We start from the raw sequence: 19,684 nt of genomic DNA, 5'->3' as shown, positions 1-19,684 counted from the left end.
AAAAATCACAGATTTGAATTCATGGTAGTTATTGTATTTGATTTAACTTACTAAATTGTACCCATCACCTCAATGTTACCACAAATTCTTTGGTTACAAAATATTCTAAGATGTAAGTTTATAGCTATTTCCCTAAAAGGGGACATTAAAGTAGTATTTTTAATTGCTTTGCTACTTTGTTTTGCCTTTTAAAAAGACTTCCATTTGAAAATAAATAAATAAATAACCTTTCATTTGACAAATTATGATTAAAATCAGTGGACAGACAATAAGAGAAAAAAGGTCAGAAAGACAATGGCAAAATTTTTAAAATTACTTAGAAGATGACATGACCTAAGCAAGCCCTCAGGACATATATATGAATATACGAATTAGAAGTGAAAAGAAGGAAAAGCATAATAATAAACTCAAAAGATTTTAAAAGGTCAAATCATATACCATCAACTGTCTAACCCAATTTTTACTTTGATCCATAAAACACATAAAAATTACTTTTAGGCCACCAGGTAAGAGTGGAGGAACAATCCTTCCTTCTATATCCATCGTCATTAGCATACTTTACTTAATTTTTTGGACACATTTGCAGATCTCATGAACCTGAAAAACATATTTTCTGGCCGAGTTTTCCAATTTTCCAAGGGAAAATGTGCTTAATGGCCAAGTAAGTCCCATCAGTGTATTCCATTTATCTAACAGGTTTGGCTGGACTACACCTGAAACCTGACATTCTTTATCAGTGATATCTTCTGGAGATTGAGTTTGTCCTCTAACAGGAGCAACAGACAGAACCATAACAACAAAGACTCAAAGCTTCCAAAAGCGGAGAGAAATGTTGTAATTCTATTGTTTATGGTATATAAAACAAAGAAAGTAGAAAACTTATTGTGTAATTATGGAAAACAACTCTTTTTTGTTTTGAGCTACTGAGACTGGCTCTTTCTCCTTCTCAAGCATTATAAACATGTTTCTCTACTGAAGCTACATTATAGCTCAGCAGAGGTAACACACATCCAAAGGTCCTAAAAAAGTTTTATTATACAGATAGAAGGGACTTTCAAAATTCAGGCCACATGGACAGGTGCTTTTTCTGGAGGGCAGTCTGACAATACATATCAAACAACTTAAACATGTACATGTACTTTCAGTCTAATAATTCTGAGGATTTATCCTAACAAAACAGTCACCACTGTGTGCACAGATTTAGCCACTGTGATATTGATCAGATAGCTGTTAATCCAGGCAAATAAGAAGAAAACAACTTGGTTAAAAAAGTTAAGATTTATCCAGGCGAGGAGATATTATAGCTATTAAGGTGATTATGAAGCAGGGGCACCTGGGTGGCTCAGTTGGTTAAGTGTCCAACTCTGGATTTTTTATTTCAGCTCAGGTCATGATATCAGGGTCCTGGGATCAAGTGCCACATCGGGTTCTGACTTCAGAAAGGAGTCTGCTTCTCCTTCTCCCTCTGCCCCACCCCCTGCTTGCACACGTTCCTGCGTGTGCACCTTCTATCGCGCTGAGATAAATAAATCTTTAGAAAAGGGGGGGATATGAAGCATATTTATTGACCTGGAAAGCTATCCACAGTATGCGTAAGAGAAATCGTTTATACAAAAGTACAATCTCACTTTTTGTTAACACGTGTGCACACACACACACACACACACACACACACATGAATGTGCACTAAAAGGTCTCAGAGAAAACAAACTAAGAGATCACTAAGAAGCTTATCTCAGTGAGGAGGAGAAGACACAGACTTTCTGATTTTTCTTGTAATTACATCATACTCCTACAGTAGTCAAAGTTGTTGCTAATGGAAAATTTACTGAGGCACAAGAATGGAGAAACTCGAAGAGTTCTTGTGGCTCTTCACTTCGGACAGATATCTGGCATCTTCAGGTTTATCCATGAATGTACTCTCACCCATCCATCCAGTGAGGACTTGACTGTTCTCCCTGGGGCACTAGGGGTCATAGGAATGAATGCAGCAGAGGCCCTGCCTGTCAGAGGTGCACAGTCCGGTACCAAATACAGACACAAAGGCAGATGCCTGGGAATGGCTGTTGCTACCATAGAGGTCTACAGAAAGCACTCGGGAGGCCTAAAAAGGGCCTGGCTGATAAGCCAACCCTTCCTACAGGAGGGTCACTGAAGTGGAGTCTTAAACAGTGAACAGAAGTTTAGGCTAGAATAAGGGAGGAACACCAAGCAGAAGAAATGTGGCGCTAGAGCAAGGGATGGCAAATTTATTTTTCTTCAGGGAGCCAGATATCATTTTAAACTTCACAGGACAAGATGATGATCAAGGATATAAATGTAGTTACTTTTACAAAAAGGAAATATATTCTCACAATTTTTTTAATTGATGGATTTCAAATTATAATTCAGTATAATTTTTTGTTCCCAGATCTACTAACAACAAGAATGAAATTCTTTCGGGGAGGGGATGAAATAACATTTGCTTAACTGGGTTTCAAAGTTAGCATTCCCTCAACATCAAAATCAAAGACAAATGTTCATCTGTTAATGCTCATTTTTAAAAAAAAATAACAGCTTTACTGACAAACAATACAGAGACAACCAAATTTACTCTTTAAAAGTGTGCAATTCAGTGGTTTTTTAGTATAGTTCACACTGGTGATTACATAACAATCACCACTACCTAATTTTAAAACCTATTTATCACCCCAAACGGAACTCTGTACCGTCAGCTGGCACTTTCTACCACTACTTTGGCTCTCCTGAGTCACCGGGAACTACGGACCTGCTCTCTCTATGGATCTGCTTATTCTGCACATTTCATATACATGGAATGATACAACAGATTTCCTTTTGTGGCTGGCTTCTTTCCCTCAGTGCAAGCTTTTGAAGGCTCATCTATGTTGTGGCAGTAGAGGTGCTCCACTCTCTTTCCTGACTAATATTCCACTGCAAGGACATACTTCCTTTCAGCTATGAAGGCACTGGCGGGCATCTGGATTGTTTTTACCTGCTATGAACATTCACATACAGGTTTTTGTATTGATGCATATCTTCTGTTCTCCTGATTATACACCTAGGAGCAGAATTGCTGGGTCACATGGCATCTCTGTGTTCAACCATCTCAAGAACAGACAGGCTATTTTCAAAGCAGCTACATATCACCATCACACCAGCAACATTTCAGGGCCCCACCTCCTCCACATCCTCACGGACTCTCATCATCGCCTGGGTTTTTATTTTAGCCATTCCAGCACACATGAAGTAGTGCCTCATCATGGCCTTCATCTCCCTAATGATTAATGAAGTGAGGCATCCTTTCATGTACTTACTGTCATTCTTCCAGAGAAGATATATGAAGGGCTTATTCAATACTTGGCCCATTTTAAAGTTATCTATTCTGAACACGCATCTCTCATTAGATACAGGATTTGCAAATATTTTTCTCTAATTCTATGGGTTTTTTTTTGTTTTTTTTTTTTACTTTTTCCATGATATCCTTTGAGGCACAAAAGTTTTTCATTGTGATAAAGTCTCATTTACTGATGTCTTCTACGGCTGCTTGTTTTTGGTGTCCTAAGAAATCACTGCCTCCTCCAAGTCATAAATATTCACTCCTGCGTTTTCTTCCAAGAGCTTTATGGTTTAGCTCTTTTATTGAGGTCTAGAAACCAAGTGGAGTCGATGTATGTGGTATGAAGTAGGAGTCCACCCACCTTTACAGGTGGCTACTCTGTTGTCTCAGCATCTTTCACTGAAAAGACTATTCTTTCCCCCCTTGAACAGGCTGGTTAGACCATGGATATACAGGCTCATTTCTGAACACCTGGTTTCATTTCATACAGCCATATATATGCTAATATCAAGCTGTCTTGATTACTGTAGCCCTATAGTTAGTTTTGAAATTGGAAAGTGTAAGTCCTCCAACTTTGTTGTTTTTAACAAGATGTTTTTGGCTATTCCGAGTCCCTTTAGAGGTCTATATGGATTTCAGGATCAGCTTGCCAGTTCTGCAACACAGGCAGCGGGCACTCTGACAAGGCTGTGTGTGCATCAATGCACCAGGCACTTCTGTCTTAATGACATGGAGTCTTCTGATCGTGAACATGGGAGGGCTTTCCACTTACGAGATTGTCTTTCATTTCTCAGTGACGTTCTCAGTGTGCAAGTCTTGCGCTTCTTTTATTAGATTTATTCTGAAGTACTTTATCCTTTTTGATACTGTTGTAAATGGAATTTTCTTAATTTTTCATTCCCTAAGGTTTTCTATATACAAGATCGTGGCATCTGCAAACCACATATAGTTGTAGTTCTTCCTTTCTAAGCTGGAAGTGTCTTCTTTTTCTTCCCTAGCTGCCCTGTTAATACTGATCTGTAATAAGACTTCATGGCTTTTGTCTTTGAAAATGTCTTCACACAAAGATATTCCCAAATTCTGACATTAACTCACAGACATGAATTTAACTAAACATGTTAATTGCCTAAATAAAAGGCATTTATAAAATTCTGTTAGATTCTTCTCTTAATATTTGCCTTTTCACATGTCATCATAGTGTAGATTAGTCATTCCCAAGTCAGAGGTAGGTGGAAGCTTCTCAGTTGAACAATTACACGAATATGAAGATACAGAGGTCCCCTCAGCACCGTGTCAAGCAGAAGCCACAGCTTGGCACCACAGTGTGACCCTGGACAACATCCCGCCACAAAGCTGGGTCGGAGCGGGAAGTTGGCTTCTCGTTTTCACTTCTGACAGAATGAAAATATATAAAGCGGCTTGCCATTATTTGTGAGACAAACAATGTTAGCTGTGAAGATGGCTTTAGAAATTTTGCAGATATGCGCTGTTTTGCCTTGTAATTTCACATTGACTTCACTCAGAAACATTATCAAGTGTGTAGCAAAAGCTGCACAAACAACAGAGTAGTAGATACACTTTGTGCATTCTGGGTTTTCCACTTACTATATCTGAGAGTGCCTTTACTCCTTTTTTCTAGGTTCATATACTGTGTGAATGTATTAGGACTTAATGAAACAGTAACACTGAGCTAATCATAAGCTTTTAAAAGAAAACAGTATAAAAACACAGTTCAAGATATTTCTCTTTTATTGTTACGTTTTCAGTCCCCTATGCTCTGCTCATTACAAGTCCACTGAGGCACAAACATAAAATATTGGCCATGTGCCAAAGGTCTACTTGTTAAACTGCAAAGTCAAGCATGATTTTTCAAAGGCATCATCTTAAAGACAGAAAAATTATCAAGTACCAAAAGAAGATATGGCTAAAGAACGTTCTCCGCGTAGAAATCTATTGCCGAGTACTTTTCCAGACACTCCTGTGAGGTGACATAAGGCTAGAGTTTTGATTGACTTTCTCTTGCTGCCTTCTGTCAAAAAGGAAACGGAGAACTGGAGAGAGAAAAAGAACACACCATTCTGAAATACAGCTGGGATGATGACGTCTCCATCAGCTGCTCAGCATCCACCCCTGCCTCCCACACCTTCCTGTTAACAGCACCCTGAAAAACCAAAACCCTGAAGTGTCTGAATGGGACTGGTGCCACCCCCATCTTTGGGCCCTGACTTGCTTAATACAAATCCACACGTTTCATCCCTTTAGCTACAAAGATTGGCTCACACATAGGCGTGTGACCCATCAGACATGGGCAGTTGAAAAGGAGCAAAACAATAAAATAAAATAAAATAAAAATACAATAAAAGGGAACACCCCCTCTGGAAGCCAGAACCACTCTCACTTTCATTTGCCCTCTACCTTCCCGGGAGCTGGCTGCAAAACCAAGCTGACAGAGGAAAGCGAGTAGAGAGGCAGGGCAGGAGCCCTTGTGACCCTGGGAAAGCTCTGAACTAAACCAGGCTGGGGCCAGCCCTACTTCTCCAAATTCAGTTATAGGAGACTTTTTCTCCTCATAAGCCAATTTAGGCTAAATTTTTGGTTGCTTGTGAATAAAAGATACAGCTAGAATTTGAGGAAGGGCCTAAGTAATAAATCCACTTCTCACTGCTCAAAAAAACGGCAAATTGTCTCTAAAATACAAGCCTAATGGCAGCTTAATGACATCTATGTTTTTCCAGCTAGGTCCTCAGCCAACAGTGACAATTCCTCACTGGCCTCCTTGCCCTCGGGTGCCTAACTAGTTTACCTACCAGCACACAGGCCATCTGCAGTGCTGGTGTGCACAGCAAAGAGTCTTTCTGTCTCAGGGACTGAAATGCAACCCCCAACACAGCCCATCAGGCTCATGAGGCTCGGTCTGCTCACCCTCCCAGTCTCATCCCCCAATCGGACTCCCAGCCCTGCTCTTCTCTGGCCTCACAACACAGGCCCTTCCTGTTTCTGTGACCTTACATGTACTCTCCCTTCTTCCTCCCTTCAACTGCTCAACTGGTCTCTCCTCTGTCATCCCCACTGCCATCGTTCCCCGAATGCAGTGTCCCAAGCTCTGCACAGCCAGTGTTTCACAGATGCCGAGACCAGCAGCTCTCTCTTGAAGACCGTCCCTAGTCAGCTCTGTATTCCTGGCACCTGCTGTGGCATCTCATGGGCATCCACGTGGAGAGTTAAAAAGCAGACATGTGCATTTTACATAATGCAATTATTTATTTTTAAAAATGCAATTATTTATATTCAAAACCTTTTCTCTATTCCATTTGAAGAGTTTACTCCCCACTCCCCATGAAAACCATTATGTCATGGTATCTTAGGATGTCTGTGGACATTAATTTGCATACCCATCACCAGTGCTAACTCCTACTCGGACTGTACTGTCACATTCCCAATGTGTAAGGTTTACTTAAATCAGTGCCTACTGAATGAATGTCTGTTGAAATACAGCACATGTGATAAGACACTGGAGGAACCTAGGACTGGTCATATTTTGTAGGAGTTATTGTTCAGGAGGCGAACAATCTTACAGGGGAACAATGCAAGAGCACATTCTAAGTGGCTCCAGGAATAAGCAAGCTGTGCCAAAGGCAGATATCACCAGTCCACTTAGCAATCAGTACTGGGATTATTTTTACTGAACCTCTGCCAATATCAATAATGCAGCTACATTTCTAGAGTGATGGCCTCCCAGCTAGAAGATACACTCAATTAGGAGATATAAAAGACACTGCAACAAAGCTACAGTAGTCAAAATAATGTGGTATTAGCAGAAAGACATTAGACCAAAGGAACAGAACAGAAACCAGAAAGAGACCCTCGCATATGCGGGCAAACAATGTTCAATAAGGGTGCCACAACCACTCAGTGGGAAAACGAGTATTTTCACAAATGGTGTTAAGACTGGATGTCCACCTGCAAAAGAATGTCACTGGATCCAAACCTCATGCCATATACAAAATCCAACCAGAAGTGAATCAAAGGCCTATATATAAGAGCTAAATCTATAAAACTCTAGGAGGAAACATAGGACAAAGCTTCACATTAGTTGTGGAAGAGATCTCTTGGACAGGATGCCAAAGGCAGAGGCAACAAAGTAAAAATAGACAAATTTCATGAAAATTTTTCTATTTTGTACAACAAAGACACTCTCCACAGGGTGAAAAGGCAGCCCACAAGATGGGAGGAAATATGTGCAACCATGTCTCTGATGGGGGGTGGGGGGGTTAACACTAACACATATGGAGAACTCCTAACACTTAACAACAGCAATAAACAGCCCGATTTAAAAATGGGCAAGACAGTCCTCCACACAAGACACCCAGATAACCAGTGAGTACAGGAAAAGATCTTCAACATCACTGATCATTGGGGAAAGTCCAAATCAAACCACAATGACATACCACCTTACACCCATCAGGATGGCTACTATAAAAAAAAAAAAAAAAAAAAAAAAACAGAAAATAATGAAATTGAGTAATTTTGTGGAGAAAATGGACCCCTGTGTACTGTTGGTGAGAATGTAAAATGGTACAGCTACTGGCAGTTTCTCAAAAAATTTAAAACAATTACCGTATGATCCAACAATTCCACTCCTGAGTACATAACCCCCAAAAATTGAAAGCAGGGTCTCAAAGAGATACTATTTCATGTTCATGGCACCATTATTCTCAACAGCTAAAACATGGAAGAAACCCAAATGTCCACTGACTAATGGATAAGCAAAATGTGGCATATTCCTACAGTGGAATATTATACAGCCTTTTAAAAGGAGGAAATTGTGAGACACCTGGGTGGCTCAGTGGCTGAGCATCTGCCTTTGGCTCAAGACGTGACCCCAGAGTCCCAGGATTCAGTCCCACATCAGGCTTCCTGCATGGAGCCTGCTTCTTCCTCTGCCTGTGTCTCTGCCTCCCTCTGTGTCTTTCATGAATAAATAAAATCTTTTAAAAGGAGGAAATTCTGACATGTGCTACAACATGATGTCATTCAGTACATAAATAGACAAGTACACTGTGATTTATCCAGATGATGGAATATTATTCAGTGTCACAAAGCTCCGGGCTATCCAGCCACAAAACGATCTCGAAGAACCTTAAATGCATATTACTAGGTGAAAGGACATTCTGGAAAAGGCAGAATGACGGAGGCAGTAAAGAGATCAGTGCTGTCAGGGCTTGAGGGAGGGGGATGAACAGGTGGAGCAGGGAGGATGTTTGGGGTAGGGAAACCACTCTGCAGGATACCGTGATGATGGATACGTGTCCCTCACTATGCATCTGTCTAAACCCAGAGAATGTTCAACACAGAATGTGAATCCTAACGTAAGCTATGGACTTCAGGTAATTACGTATTGGTGCAGATTTGCTAACAAAGGTACTGCTTTGGGTGGGGATGTTAATAATGGGAGAGGCTCTTCATGTGTGGGGCAGGGGATTATGTTGGAAATGTCTTCCTCTCAATTTTACTGGGAACCAAAATTACTGTAAAGAAAGAGTCTTTACGGGCAGCTAGGGTGGCTCAGCGGTTTGGCGCCGCCTTCAGCCCAGGGCCTAATCCTGAAGATCCAGGATCGAGTCCCATATCGGGCTCCCTGCATGGAGCCTGCTTCTCCCTCTGCCTGTGTCTCTGCCTCTCTCTGTGTGTCTCTCATGAATAAATAAATAAAATCTTTAAAAAAAAAAGTCTTTACCAAAAAAAAAAAAGTAACTGGCAGCAGACCAACTCCCCTGCCCAGCCTAACCAGAAAAGCCAGATAAAATACAAAACCAAACCAACACATAACACCTGTCCTGAAACATTAAGAGACTGCAAAAGTATCCAGGCCTTGAAAAGACAAGGAGGGGCAACTGTCCTCGTCCTTGATGAGGGCAGCTGCCGGCACAGGGGAACAGACACCGGAGCCTGCTTTCTCCTCTGGGAAATGTACCCTTTTGAGGCCCAGGGCCCTTTAAGAGACAGAGAAAGCAGTGGAGCTGGGGGAGGCCCTCAGGCCTGGACAGAAACTGCTAGTGAGGCAGGTGCCAGTTGCCCCGAAATAAGGGACAAAAGAAGGGGCGGAAGACAGGCCACACTGCTGGGTTCTCCTCCAGACACGAGGAGCGTGCTGAAGCTGTAGGGCACACCGGGGCTTGTGTCGATGGTACAATGTGCTATTTGTCTATCTCAGTGTTATTAGATAGACATGACCTTTGTGAATATTCACCCATTCATTACTACCCTGGTCATTACGTACTCAAAAGCAGAAGGAAAAAAATCCTCTTGTGTTTCTGTGCAGAATCCATGGTTGCTCCCTATCTGGAACTAAAAAAATTTAACATAAGAATACCTAAAGCAATCACACAGATTTAAGGACGATCATGAAAGAGCGTACAAAGATGAAACTCCTTCAAAAAACAAAAGAACAAAATCATGACGACTGAATATCACTACAAATGGTTCATTTGTTTCAAACACAAGTCTCAGAATGTAGTACAACCAAAGAACATTTCCCCAAACTTAAAAGCATTTTAGAAGTAAATGCCACTTTGTACGCAGGTACTTTGAAAGGATTTTTAAAATTTTATTTATTTATTTTAAGTAGGCCACACATACAGCACAGAGCCCAATATGGGGCCTGAACTCACGATCCTGAGATCAAGACCTGAGCTGAGGGGATCCCTGGGTGGTTCAGCGGTTTAGCGTCTGCCTTTGGCCCAGGGCATGATCCTGGAGTCCCGGGATCAAGTCCCACGTCGGGATCTTTGCATGGAGCCTGCTTCTCCCTCTGCCTGTGTCTCTGCATCTCTCTCTCTCTCTCTGTGTCTCTTGTGAATAAATAAAATCTTTAAAAAAAGAAAAAAAAAAGACCTGAGCTGAAATCAAGAGTGGGACACTTAACTGACTGCACCACCAAGGCGCCCAGAGGGCTGCTTTTTGACAGCTCAGCACCCTAATTACCCCAGACTACCTCTGGGGTAGCATCCTCTCAAATTCTTGGTCCCTATGGCTCCAGGTGTCCCCTCCTCCTGGGAGGTGGGTCAGGAATCGGGGCAATGACCAAGCTGCCCTACCAGGAGGAGCCCCGGCTCTGCCTGCTGTGCTCACACAAATGAGGGTGGGAGTCTGGGGCTACAGTGGAGAGGGGAGGGGGGGGCAGGGTGTGTTTGAGAATAAAGGCAATAGATAAGACAAAAGCTTCACAGTGGGGCAGAGACTACAGAAGGCCCCAGGTCAAGCTGCCACTGAGGCCAGCCGTAGCCTCTGGACATTTCAAGTTTTTATCTATTTATTTCAAGTTTTTTTTTTTAAGATTTTATTTATTTATTCATGAGAGACACAGAGAGAGAGAAAGAGGCAGAGACACAGGCAGAGGGAGAAGCAGGCTCCATGCAGGGAGCCTGATGCAGGACTTGATCCCAGGACAGCAGGATCATGCATGCCCCAAGCCAAAGGCAGGTACTCAACTGCTGAGCCACCCAGGTGACCCAAGATTTTGTTTTTAAGTAATCTTTACAACCAACATGGAACTCAGACCTACAATCCTGATCAAGAGTCGCAGTCTCCACTGACTGAACCAGCTGAGTACCCCTGGACATTTCCAACCTTTTAAACCAATAAATGAAAATAAATAAATAAATAAATAAATAAATAAATAAATAAATAAATAAATAAACAAACAAACAAACAAACCAACCAACCAACCAACCAATAAACGCTCCCAAATGGACTAGCTGTGTGACCCTCAGCAAGGAACTGAGCCACTATGTGTAAGCATCTCCACCTACAGGATAGAGAGCACAGGGCCGCTGAGAAGGTACAGGGCATGGAAAGTGAGCACTCTGACTTGTGGCTGCCTTGCAATACATGGTGTGCTGGTCTCTACTACCACTTCTGTGTAAGTAAGTCCAAGCTGGGTTTTCTGTGATAATCAAAGGCTCCTTGGGACACCCAGGTGGCTCAGTGGTTGAGTGTCTGCCTTTGGCTCAGGGCATGATCCTGGAGACCCAGGATCGAGTCCCACATCGGGCTCCCTGCATGGAGCCTGCTTCTCTCTCTGCCTGTGTCTCTGCCACCTCCCCCCCACATTAATAAATAAATAAAATCTTAAAAAGAAAAAAAAGGCTCCTAGTAAAGATTTCATGATGCTGAGAACATTAATATCTAAAGACATAAATGTTTTAATAAACTCTTGGATGATAGTCTTGATTTACTTAATTATAGAAGAAAACCAAGTATGTGTAGGGTTCTAAGAATGGGGTAGTGAAAGGTAGGCCTATCTTCCTAAAATAACGCTTCCTACTCGTGGCAAACTATGAGGAACTTGCTATTGACCATCAATCCAGCACAACCCTGAGCAGGAAAAGTAAACTCCCCCTTCTATTTACGGTTTTGAGGAGCTTCCCTGCTGGCCAATTTTAAGTAAGACTAGAAAATATTTTGGGGAGGCACCTGGGTGGCTCAGTCAGCTAGATGTCCACCTCTTGATCTCAGCTCAGGTCTTGATCTCAGGGTCATGGGGTTCAGGTAGCTTGCACTGGGTTCTGCAGCAGCCTACTTAAATATATATATATATATTTATGCTTTTATTTTATTTTTTTTAAAACAACTTAACTCAAATTTATTTTAACAGAGACTTTAATGCTCTGAATGTCTGGGCAATGCATGCTGCCATGGCACCCACTTTCACTCTGTAGGGACTCAACTCCTAATTCAAATGTGAACAAAAACAAATGCAACGTTTCCCCTCTCTACAAACCACAAGTACAGTAAAAAACGGTAAATCAATTCCACATCATTTCTAAAGCTTGCCTTTACAGCTGAGTGTTATGTTATTCATTCAGTATTTATTATATATGAAAACAAAAACAATAAAACTAATATTAAAAATGGGCATGTGATCTGGGTCTGACAGACACAAGTTTACATCCTGACTCATTATTGTGGGCCTCAGACAGATCACCTAACCTCTCCAAGTGCCCACTTCCACACAAGTGAAAACAGAGGTGTGGTATGAGGGCTGACTAAGGTGTGGTATGAGGGCTGACTAAGGCAGTCCCTACAGCACATGGCTGGCACTGCGCCCGGTGCTCTCTACATGACAAGGCTACCGATCTCAAAAAGATAAGGCATTCCAGTAGAATGCCAATTACTAAAAGTAGAGGGGAAACAAAGCTAGAAAAAAAGCACCACTTTGCAGCCATCAGTTATAGGTGATTCAGGCGGAAGCATCTAGGTACGGTGAAAGTGCCAGTCTCTCTGCATGGGTCACCTGATTACACGGGAAGAATGCTCAGGTTACGCTGGAGAAACCTGGCAGACATCACCAAAGCCAGCACTGACACCATGAAGCAGACTGACATCATGGGCACCTGCCACGGTGCAAGGAAAAGAAGGGAGCACCATCATTCATGGAACGTCACTGCCATCAACACATCGCTCAAGGAATGTCACTGCCAGCAACACATAAGCTGACTCTACACAGGAGCAAACGTCAGGCAACCACAAAGTTAGAAGATATTCCTCAAAAACAGCTAGTCTGTAATCTTCAAAAATATCAACATCGTGAGGCACAGAGGAAAGATACGGAACCATTTCAGATTAAAGGAGCCAGGAGGAGCAACCAGTGAAGTCAGTGCATGTTCTCCAATGGGATCCTAGATGACAGGAAAGCTGCGACGATGGACGTTACTAGGACAACAGATAAAAAGGGAACATTGACGGATGTTCTATACTACTGTGTTGATGTTAATTTTCCTGAATTTTATAACTGTAACACGGCTATCTAAGAAAGCCCACTCTTTTTTTATAAATTTATTTTTTATTGGTGTTCAATTTGCCAACATATAGAATAACACCCAGTGCTCATCCCATCAAGTGCCCCCCTCAGTGCCCACCACCCAGTCACCCCCACCCCCCACCCACCTCCCCTTCCACCACCTCTAGTTCGTTTCCCAGAGTTAGGAGTCTTTCATGTTCTGTCTCCCTTTCTGATATTTCCCACTCATTTTTTCTCCTTTCCCCTTTATTCCCTTTCACTATTTTTTTTTTTATTTTTATTTATTTATGATAGTCACAGAGAGAGAGAGAGAGGCAGAGACATAGGCAGAGGGAGAAGCAGGCTCCATGCACTGAGAGCCCGATGTGGGATTCGATCCCGGGTCTCCAAGATCGTGCCCTGGGCCAAAGGCAGGCGCCAAACCGCTACGCCACCCAGGGATCCCCCCTTTCACTATTTTTTTATATTCCCCAAATGAATGAGACCATATTATGTTTGTCCTTCTCCAATTGAGAAAGTTCACTCTTAAAAAAACATGCCAATTTTCTTGGGGTCAAGGAGAACCACAAGGAGTGAAAAGAAATAAAACAAAAATGGGAAAATATGAGCAACAGGTAACTGCGTGAAGCATGCACCTAGTGCCTTGCCCTATTTCTTGTCATCTGATGTTTGAAATTATTTCACAAAAAGTCAAAAACAAAAATGATGAATATTTGGGGGTGCCTGGGTGGCTCAGTGGGTGAAGTGTCTCCCTTTGGCTCAGGTCATGATCTCAGGGTCCTGGGATCAAGTCCCACCGACAGGCTTCTTGCCCAGTGGGGAGTCTGCTTCTCCCTCTTCCTCTACCACCACCCCCTGCTCGTGCTTTCTCTCTCTCAAATAAATAAATAAAATCTTTTAAAAAATGATTTCTATGCTCAAGGACCTTATAATCTACTGGGAAAGATAATACCTTCTAATAACTGCAATGAGCAGCTCTCCAGAAGAGACTCCAGGCTTAGAAGCAGATGACACAGCTTCAAGGTGGGGGGGTGGGGAGAAGCAGAGGAGGATGCCCAGGGCCACGGGGCCCTGCAAGGCAGGTTCGAACCCAGGTTTATACCTACATCTAAAAGTGACATGCAGCTGAGCTCCTGATTAGTGGAGGGTGCACTTACTGAAGCATGGTAATTGAGGGAGGGAGGAAGGGAGGGAGGGAGGGAGGAAGGAAGGGAGGGAGGGAGGGAGGGAGGGAGGGAGGGAGGGAAGAATTCAGGGAAACAGACTGTGGCACATCCCCAGCATCCACAGTGGAGGTGCTGCTCTCTAGGGCAGCTCAGGAACCAGGTGATGCCACAACGGCATTTATAACTGCTCAAATCGGAGACTGGTGCTTAACCCTACTGGTTATTCCACCTCACAGGCCCAGGACTGATTAGCCTTTCTTTCTACCCACTCTGGGCAGCAGAGACCAAAGTCATGTACAAAACCGGTTTCTTAGAACTCAGGAGCTCCTGTGTTTGTTTTAACCAAGATTAGGAAAAATGAGGGATTAAATGTAATCCCTCATTTAAGGCAGGTAATGCTGGTAGCTGCAGCAATAGCCTTAAAACTGTCCATTTCTAAGTCAAGATTAGACTTACGGACTGAGGCTGCAAAAAGCCTTGAGGAAACAGACACCCAAATGCCAAGTCCTCTGGCCTCCAAACGAGGAGCTAGGCCATCACGATGTGACCCAGGGAGCAGGACTGTGAACCAGTGTCTGAATCACAGAGGGTGGGCAAGGCCATCCACTCCTCTTCCTCCTGTTGGGGAGACTGCCCTCGGCTCTACACCCAGACTCTCTTCCTGGGGGAACAGTGAGTGCATCCCTCCCCAGAGTCATGGGAAGGTAACATCCAGGGCAAACTGACCTCCCAGGTCATCTTTTATTTAAAACAAGGATCATTTTCAATTTGACCTTCCCCATCAGCAGGGGACTTGGCACTGGGCTGAGGGAAGAGTATTTTAGGAGCCTTTATTTCCCTTTGGAGTCTCCTTGCAACTCCAAACACATTCTGTTTTCACTAATCCTTTTAATTATTTTTTATTATTTTCTTTATTTGAGGGAGTGCACAAGTGTGTGCACACAAGAAGGAGCAGGGAGGGGGGCAGAGGGAGAAGCAGATTCCCTGCTGAGCAGGGAGCCCAAGGTGGGGCTCGACCCCCGGACCCTAGGTCATGACCCGAGCCAAAGGCAGACACTCAACCCACTGAGCCATCCAGGTACCCCTATTCTCACTAATCTTTATCTGTCCTGCTCCCTAAAAATGAGGCAGCACCCTGGAAGGAGGATCGAACACTGGGGACAGAGAGCTGCCTTGCCCCTGAACCCCAAGCCCTACTGAGAAAGGAACCAGAGGAATCACAAACACATCTCATCAGAGAGATGTCAACTCTAATCTTAACAGTAGGCCCATGTTTCGTTCCCTTCTTAATGTTCTACAGCATGCAGTACATAAATACTTGGTGCTAAGAAACTTATTGGCATTAATAATATATTCTGGACAGATACTGTTAACACATAATCCTAAGAGTACACAATTTTTGAGTTAAGAGAAGTATCTTCCTCATTCCTGGAAATAAAAATTCTTCTATGTTTGTAGATGTAACATTGTATTTGCCCCTAAAAAACATATATATATTTTACATTTACTAGGAAGATGATGGAAAATAATAAGAGCCTTAGTAAGGAAATGATATAAAAGAGCGATTACCAATATAACATATTCTCGGATTAGGTTATATGTAACACCCTGAAAACACTAACCTAATTATCAGCAGCCAAAGCAGTAAGCAACCTAGAAGCAGGGAAAATAGGGCTATGTCCGCCAGAAAGGATAAGGAACAACAGCAGTAACACACTCTATACAGCTGGTGAGTGACCAACGTTAAACACAGTGGTGAAATGCTGTATTTATAGTACTTGGAGGCTCTTCTGTGGTTTGGAAGGCCAAAGCCACTTTCTTCTGTTAATGAAACTTTATTCCTGCTTTCAGTGTTAGTAACAATGGTTTGAAACAACAAAAGCAGCCACAAAACACTGTTTCGTGTGACCTTTGCACACAAAAGTCACCCAGAGCTCCTGTGGTCACTGGTGACAACTGTACTGCCCTTTGGGCAGGCCACACTTCAGGAGCTCCTTTTGGAGAGTGGAACTGGAATTGGGCTTTTTCTCTCAAGAACGTAGATTTGGGGGATCCCTGGGTGGCGCAGCGGTTTGGCGCCTGCCTTTGGCCCAGGGCGCGATCCTAGAGACCCGGGATCGAATCCCACGTCAGGCTCCTGGTGCATGGAGCCTGCTTCTCCCTCTGCCTGTGTCTCTGCCTCTCTCTCTGTGTCTCTCATGAATAAGTAAAATCTTAAAAAAAAAAAAAAAAAAACAGATCCTAGATTTGCTTACTTTCTCACTTCCAACTCAGCACCGAAATCAAATAAAATGTATAATGGTCGACTTATGGGGTGATCCACAATGACTTAAGGCTACACTGTGTGCTTTTACCCAGCTTCTAGGGCCACTGGTTTATAACACATACTTCGGTTAAGAAGCAGTTTAACATGAAAATGAAACATTAAACTCCGGAATGTCAAGAAGTATAACTGAGTGAGAACGATGCTGGGTCATAATGTGTGATGCTCCTAACCCACAGAAAGGAGCACTACTCAAAGGCAGCAGGTCACCAAACCCTCACTGCCCAGGACAAGATCTAGAGTCTGAGCCAGAGCGTGGTCCATACTGAGAAAATCTAAGTACAGAGAAAGCAGCTGGACTAACCAGTCACATAACGCTCCCCAATAGGTTAGGAGTTTGTAAACGCTGGCAGCCTACAAGCTTTTCTGGAGCACCAAAGCGCTCTCTGAAGAGAAATGCAAACATGCAGACACAATCAGGATTTGTCACAAAACACATAAGGTAGGGAAATACCTGTTCCTGCAGATCGTAGTCATAGCTGTCGTGCAGCAGAAGACTAAGGACGTAGCGGGTATAAATCATGGCATCAATGCCACATTTCTCCAGCTCCTGTCCCAGCCAGGTCTGCACTGGGCCCAGAGCATGAAGCAGAGACATTTCAGAAACAGATACGGGGCCTGGATAAGAGCTTGAGGAGCTTTCAGATGGTAAACCATCCACAACAACTGTACAGATAGGGCGCATGAATTTAGGTTGCTGACATCCTTAAAATGTGAAGCATTTTCTGCAGTTGATGTTCTGTTGGTATCTGGAGGGGATTTTCACTCCAGTAAAAAGGAGAGATGCTTGACATCTAGGATAAGCATCTATTTTTGCTGGCAGTCAGCCATTAGAACAGAATTTCCCTCTTCAGGCATGACCAGTGAATCAACATCCTGACAGCAATACACACGCAGATGTGATTTTCTACTTTATTTTCACATTGAGGCCAAATGGAAGTCTCCGGCAGAACCTACAAAAATGAGAGAGAGAAAAAAAGGTACACATTATATAAAGATATAAATTACTGATCTTTTGGAAAAATTCAAATGAACTGTTTACTGAAATTTGATGTCTTTGAACATGGATTTCTTTTTGCTGTCATGTTTGACATTTTAAGTCAAGTGATATTTCTTTTTTTTTTTTTTTAATTTTTATTTATTTATGATAGTCACAGAGAGAGAGAGAGAGGCAGAGACATAGGCAGAGGGAGAAGCAGGCTCCATGCACCGGGAGCCCGATGTGGGATTCGATCCCGGGTCTCCAGGATCGCGCCCTGGGCCAAAGGCAGGCGCCAAACCGCTGCGCCACCCAGGGATCCCAAGTCAAGTGATATTTCAAAATTTTAAGCTTACATCATTTAAAAGAAAGGAAAACTCAGAAATTTACATTGTTGTGCTTGTACTCAATCAAACCAATGTTTATTCTGCTACCTCAAGACACCGGGCTAATAAAATTTTGTTCCTCTGTAATGCTGAAAGAATTTGTATGGTAACAAATCACTAGTTCATTTTTAAGTGTAGCAGAAGCAAGCAGCTGAATAGTAATTTCATTTAAACAATGGTTAAAAATTAGTCCTTTAAAGTGAAGGTTTCATAAAGGTAATCAATCATTTCGTATAGCTACAAGCTTTGCATGGCTGCTCACTATTTTATTTCATAAAAGTGAAAGTAAAACATGTATTTGGCTCATAGCCACACCAGGCTGTATGGTTACACCTGATGTAACTTTTATTCTTTTACACCTTGGCTGATGGTTTGCTTACTGCTATGATAGATGCCATGTTCTTAATAGCTTTTTCCCCTAAGTTAACCTACTTTCAATATGTCAAACTAATCTAACAACGGCCTTATTAAATCACTCATGCCACCAGAAGATGAAAACTACCACAGTGACAAGTAAATCTCATCAACTCAGCTTTTGCATGAATTTTAGCAGACAATAAGAGGGTTACCAAAAGTGATTTAGGAGCCACTGAGTTGCTCAGTCGGTTAAGCTTCCAACTCCTGATTTAGGCTCAGGTCATGGACTCAAGGTCAAGAGACTGAGCCCTATGTCAGGCTCCCTGCTCAGTGGAGAGTCTACTTGAGATTTTTTTCCCCTGTCACTCTGCCCCTTACCCTACTCACATTCTTACTACTTAAAAAAAAAAAAAAAATTAAAGGTATTATTAGTTAGTAAAAGTATCAAGTCTGAAAGACGTTTCCCCAAAGACTTAAGACTCCACTTCTTGTATTTCATGAATAACTACACAGTAACTTTTACAGACTTTAAAGAAAAATGTTCAAATCTACCATAGGACTAAGTTACTATATTAAGTTGTTAACGTATATTCTATTTTCAAAATTTTTCTCTACCATACAGTCTTTTCTGAATTATGGAAAATAGATAAAGTAAATGTTTTTCTATAATTTTCACTTGCTGAAATTTTCCAGCTGACTCTCAAAATTAAAACATATTTCATTAATTCTTTAAAATGACTGAATCTTCGGATGCCAGAGAGATCATCAATTAAACAATACACTGAATTCTGGGAACACCCCCTGAAGCAAGGTGACATGCTGGTTCTCATTCAATGACGATCAACCTAGATGGAGAACAGACTTGAAGCAACAGCTGAAGGCGCTAGATGAAAGATCTAAGGCAGCTTAAGCTCACAGCAAACAGCACTTAAGATCGGCAGAGAGTAGCCTTAAGAATTCAGTAGAGTACTAATCAGGGCATGCATGTGATAAACTCCCCGATCACAGGAGAAGATCATCAAGAAAACTAGAAGGAAATAGGACTTGGGGACGCCTGGGTGGCTCAGCAGTTGAGCATCTGCCTTCGGCTCAGGGCGTGATCCCACGGTCCTGGGATCAAGTCCCACATCAGGCTCCCTGCATAAAAGCCTGCTTCTCCCTCTGCCTATGTCTCTCTCTGTGTCTCTCATGAATAAATAAATAAAAGCTTTAAAAAAAAAAAAAAAAAAGGAAATAGGACTTGATGTTCAGCATGCCCAGGGATGGTGCTGTTTCCTACCAGCCAGAGTTGAAAACCAACTAATTCAGAGACACACCCCTGACTCTGTAGGGGA

The 19,684-nt window shown here is 42.5% G+C and overlaps 1 protein-coding gene across 10 annotated transcripts in view; it reads right to left on the bottom strand.

Moving 5' to 3' along the window:
- Nucleotides 1-19,684, bottom strand: part of KIAA0232 (KIAA0232 ortholog) — a 94,041-nt gene that overhangs the window by 39,560 nt on the left and 34,797 nt on the right. For all 10 annotated transcript variants that reach the window (XM_072802736.1, XM_072802741.1, XM_072802767.1 and 7 more), the window contains exon 2: nucleotides 17,083-17,581. In XM_072802736.1, coding sequence (XP_072658837.1) covers nucleotides 17,083-17,313 — 231 coding nt within the window. In that variant the 5' untranslated portion in view covers nucleotides 17,314-17,581. The remainder of the gene's footprint in view (nucleotides 1-17,082; nucleotides 17,582-19,684) is intronic.

This window comes from Canis lupus, chromosome 2 (genome assembly GCF_048164855.1).
Source record: "Canis lupus baileyi chromosome 2, mCanLup2.hap1, whole genome shotgun sequence".
Lineage (NCBI taxonomy): Eukaryota > Metazoa > Chordata > Mammalia > Carnivora > Canidae > Canis > Canis lupus.
This window is presented reverse-complemented; position numbering and strand designations above follow the sequence as displayed.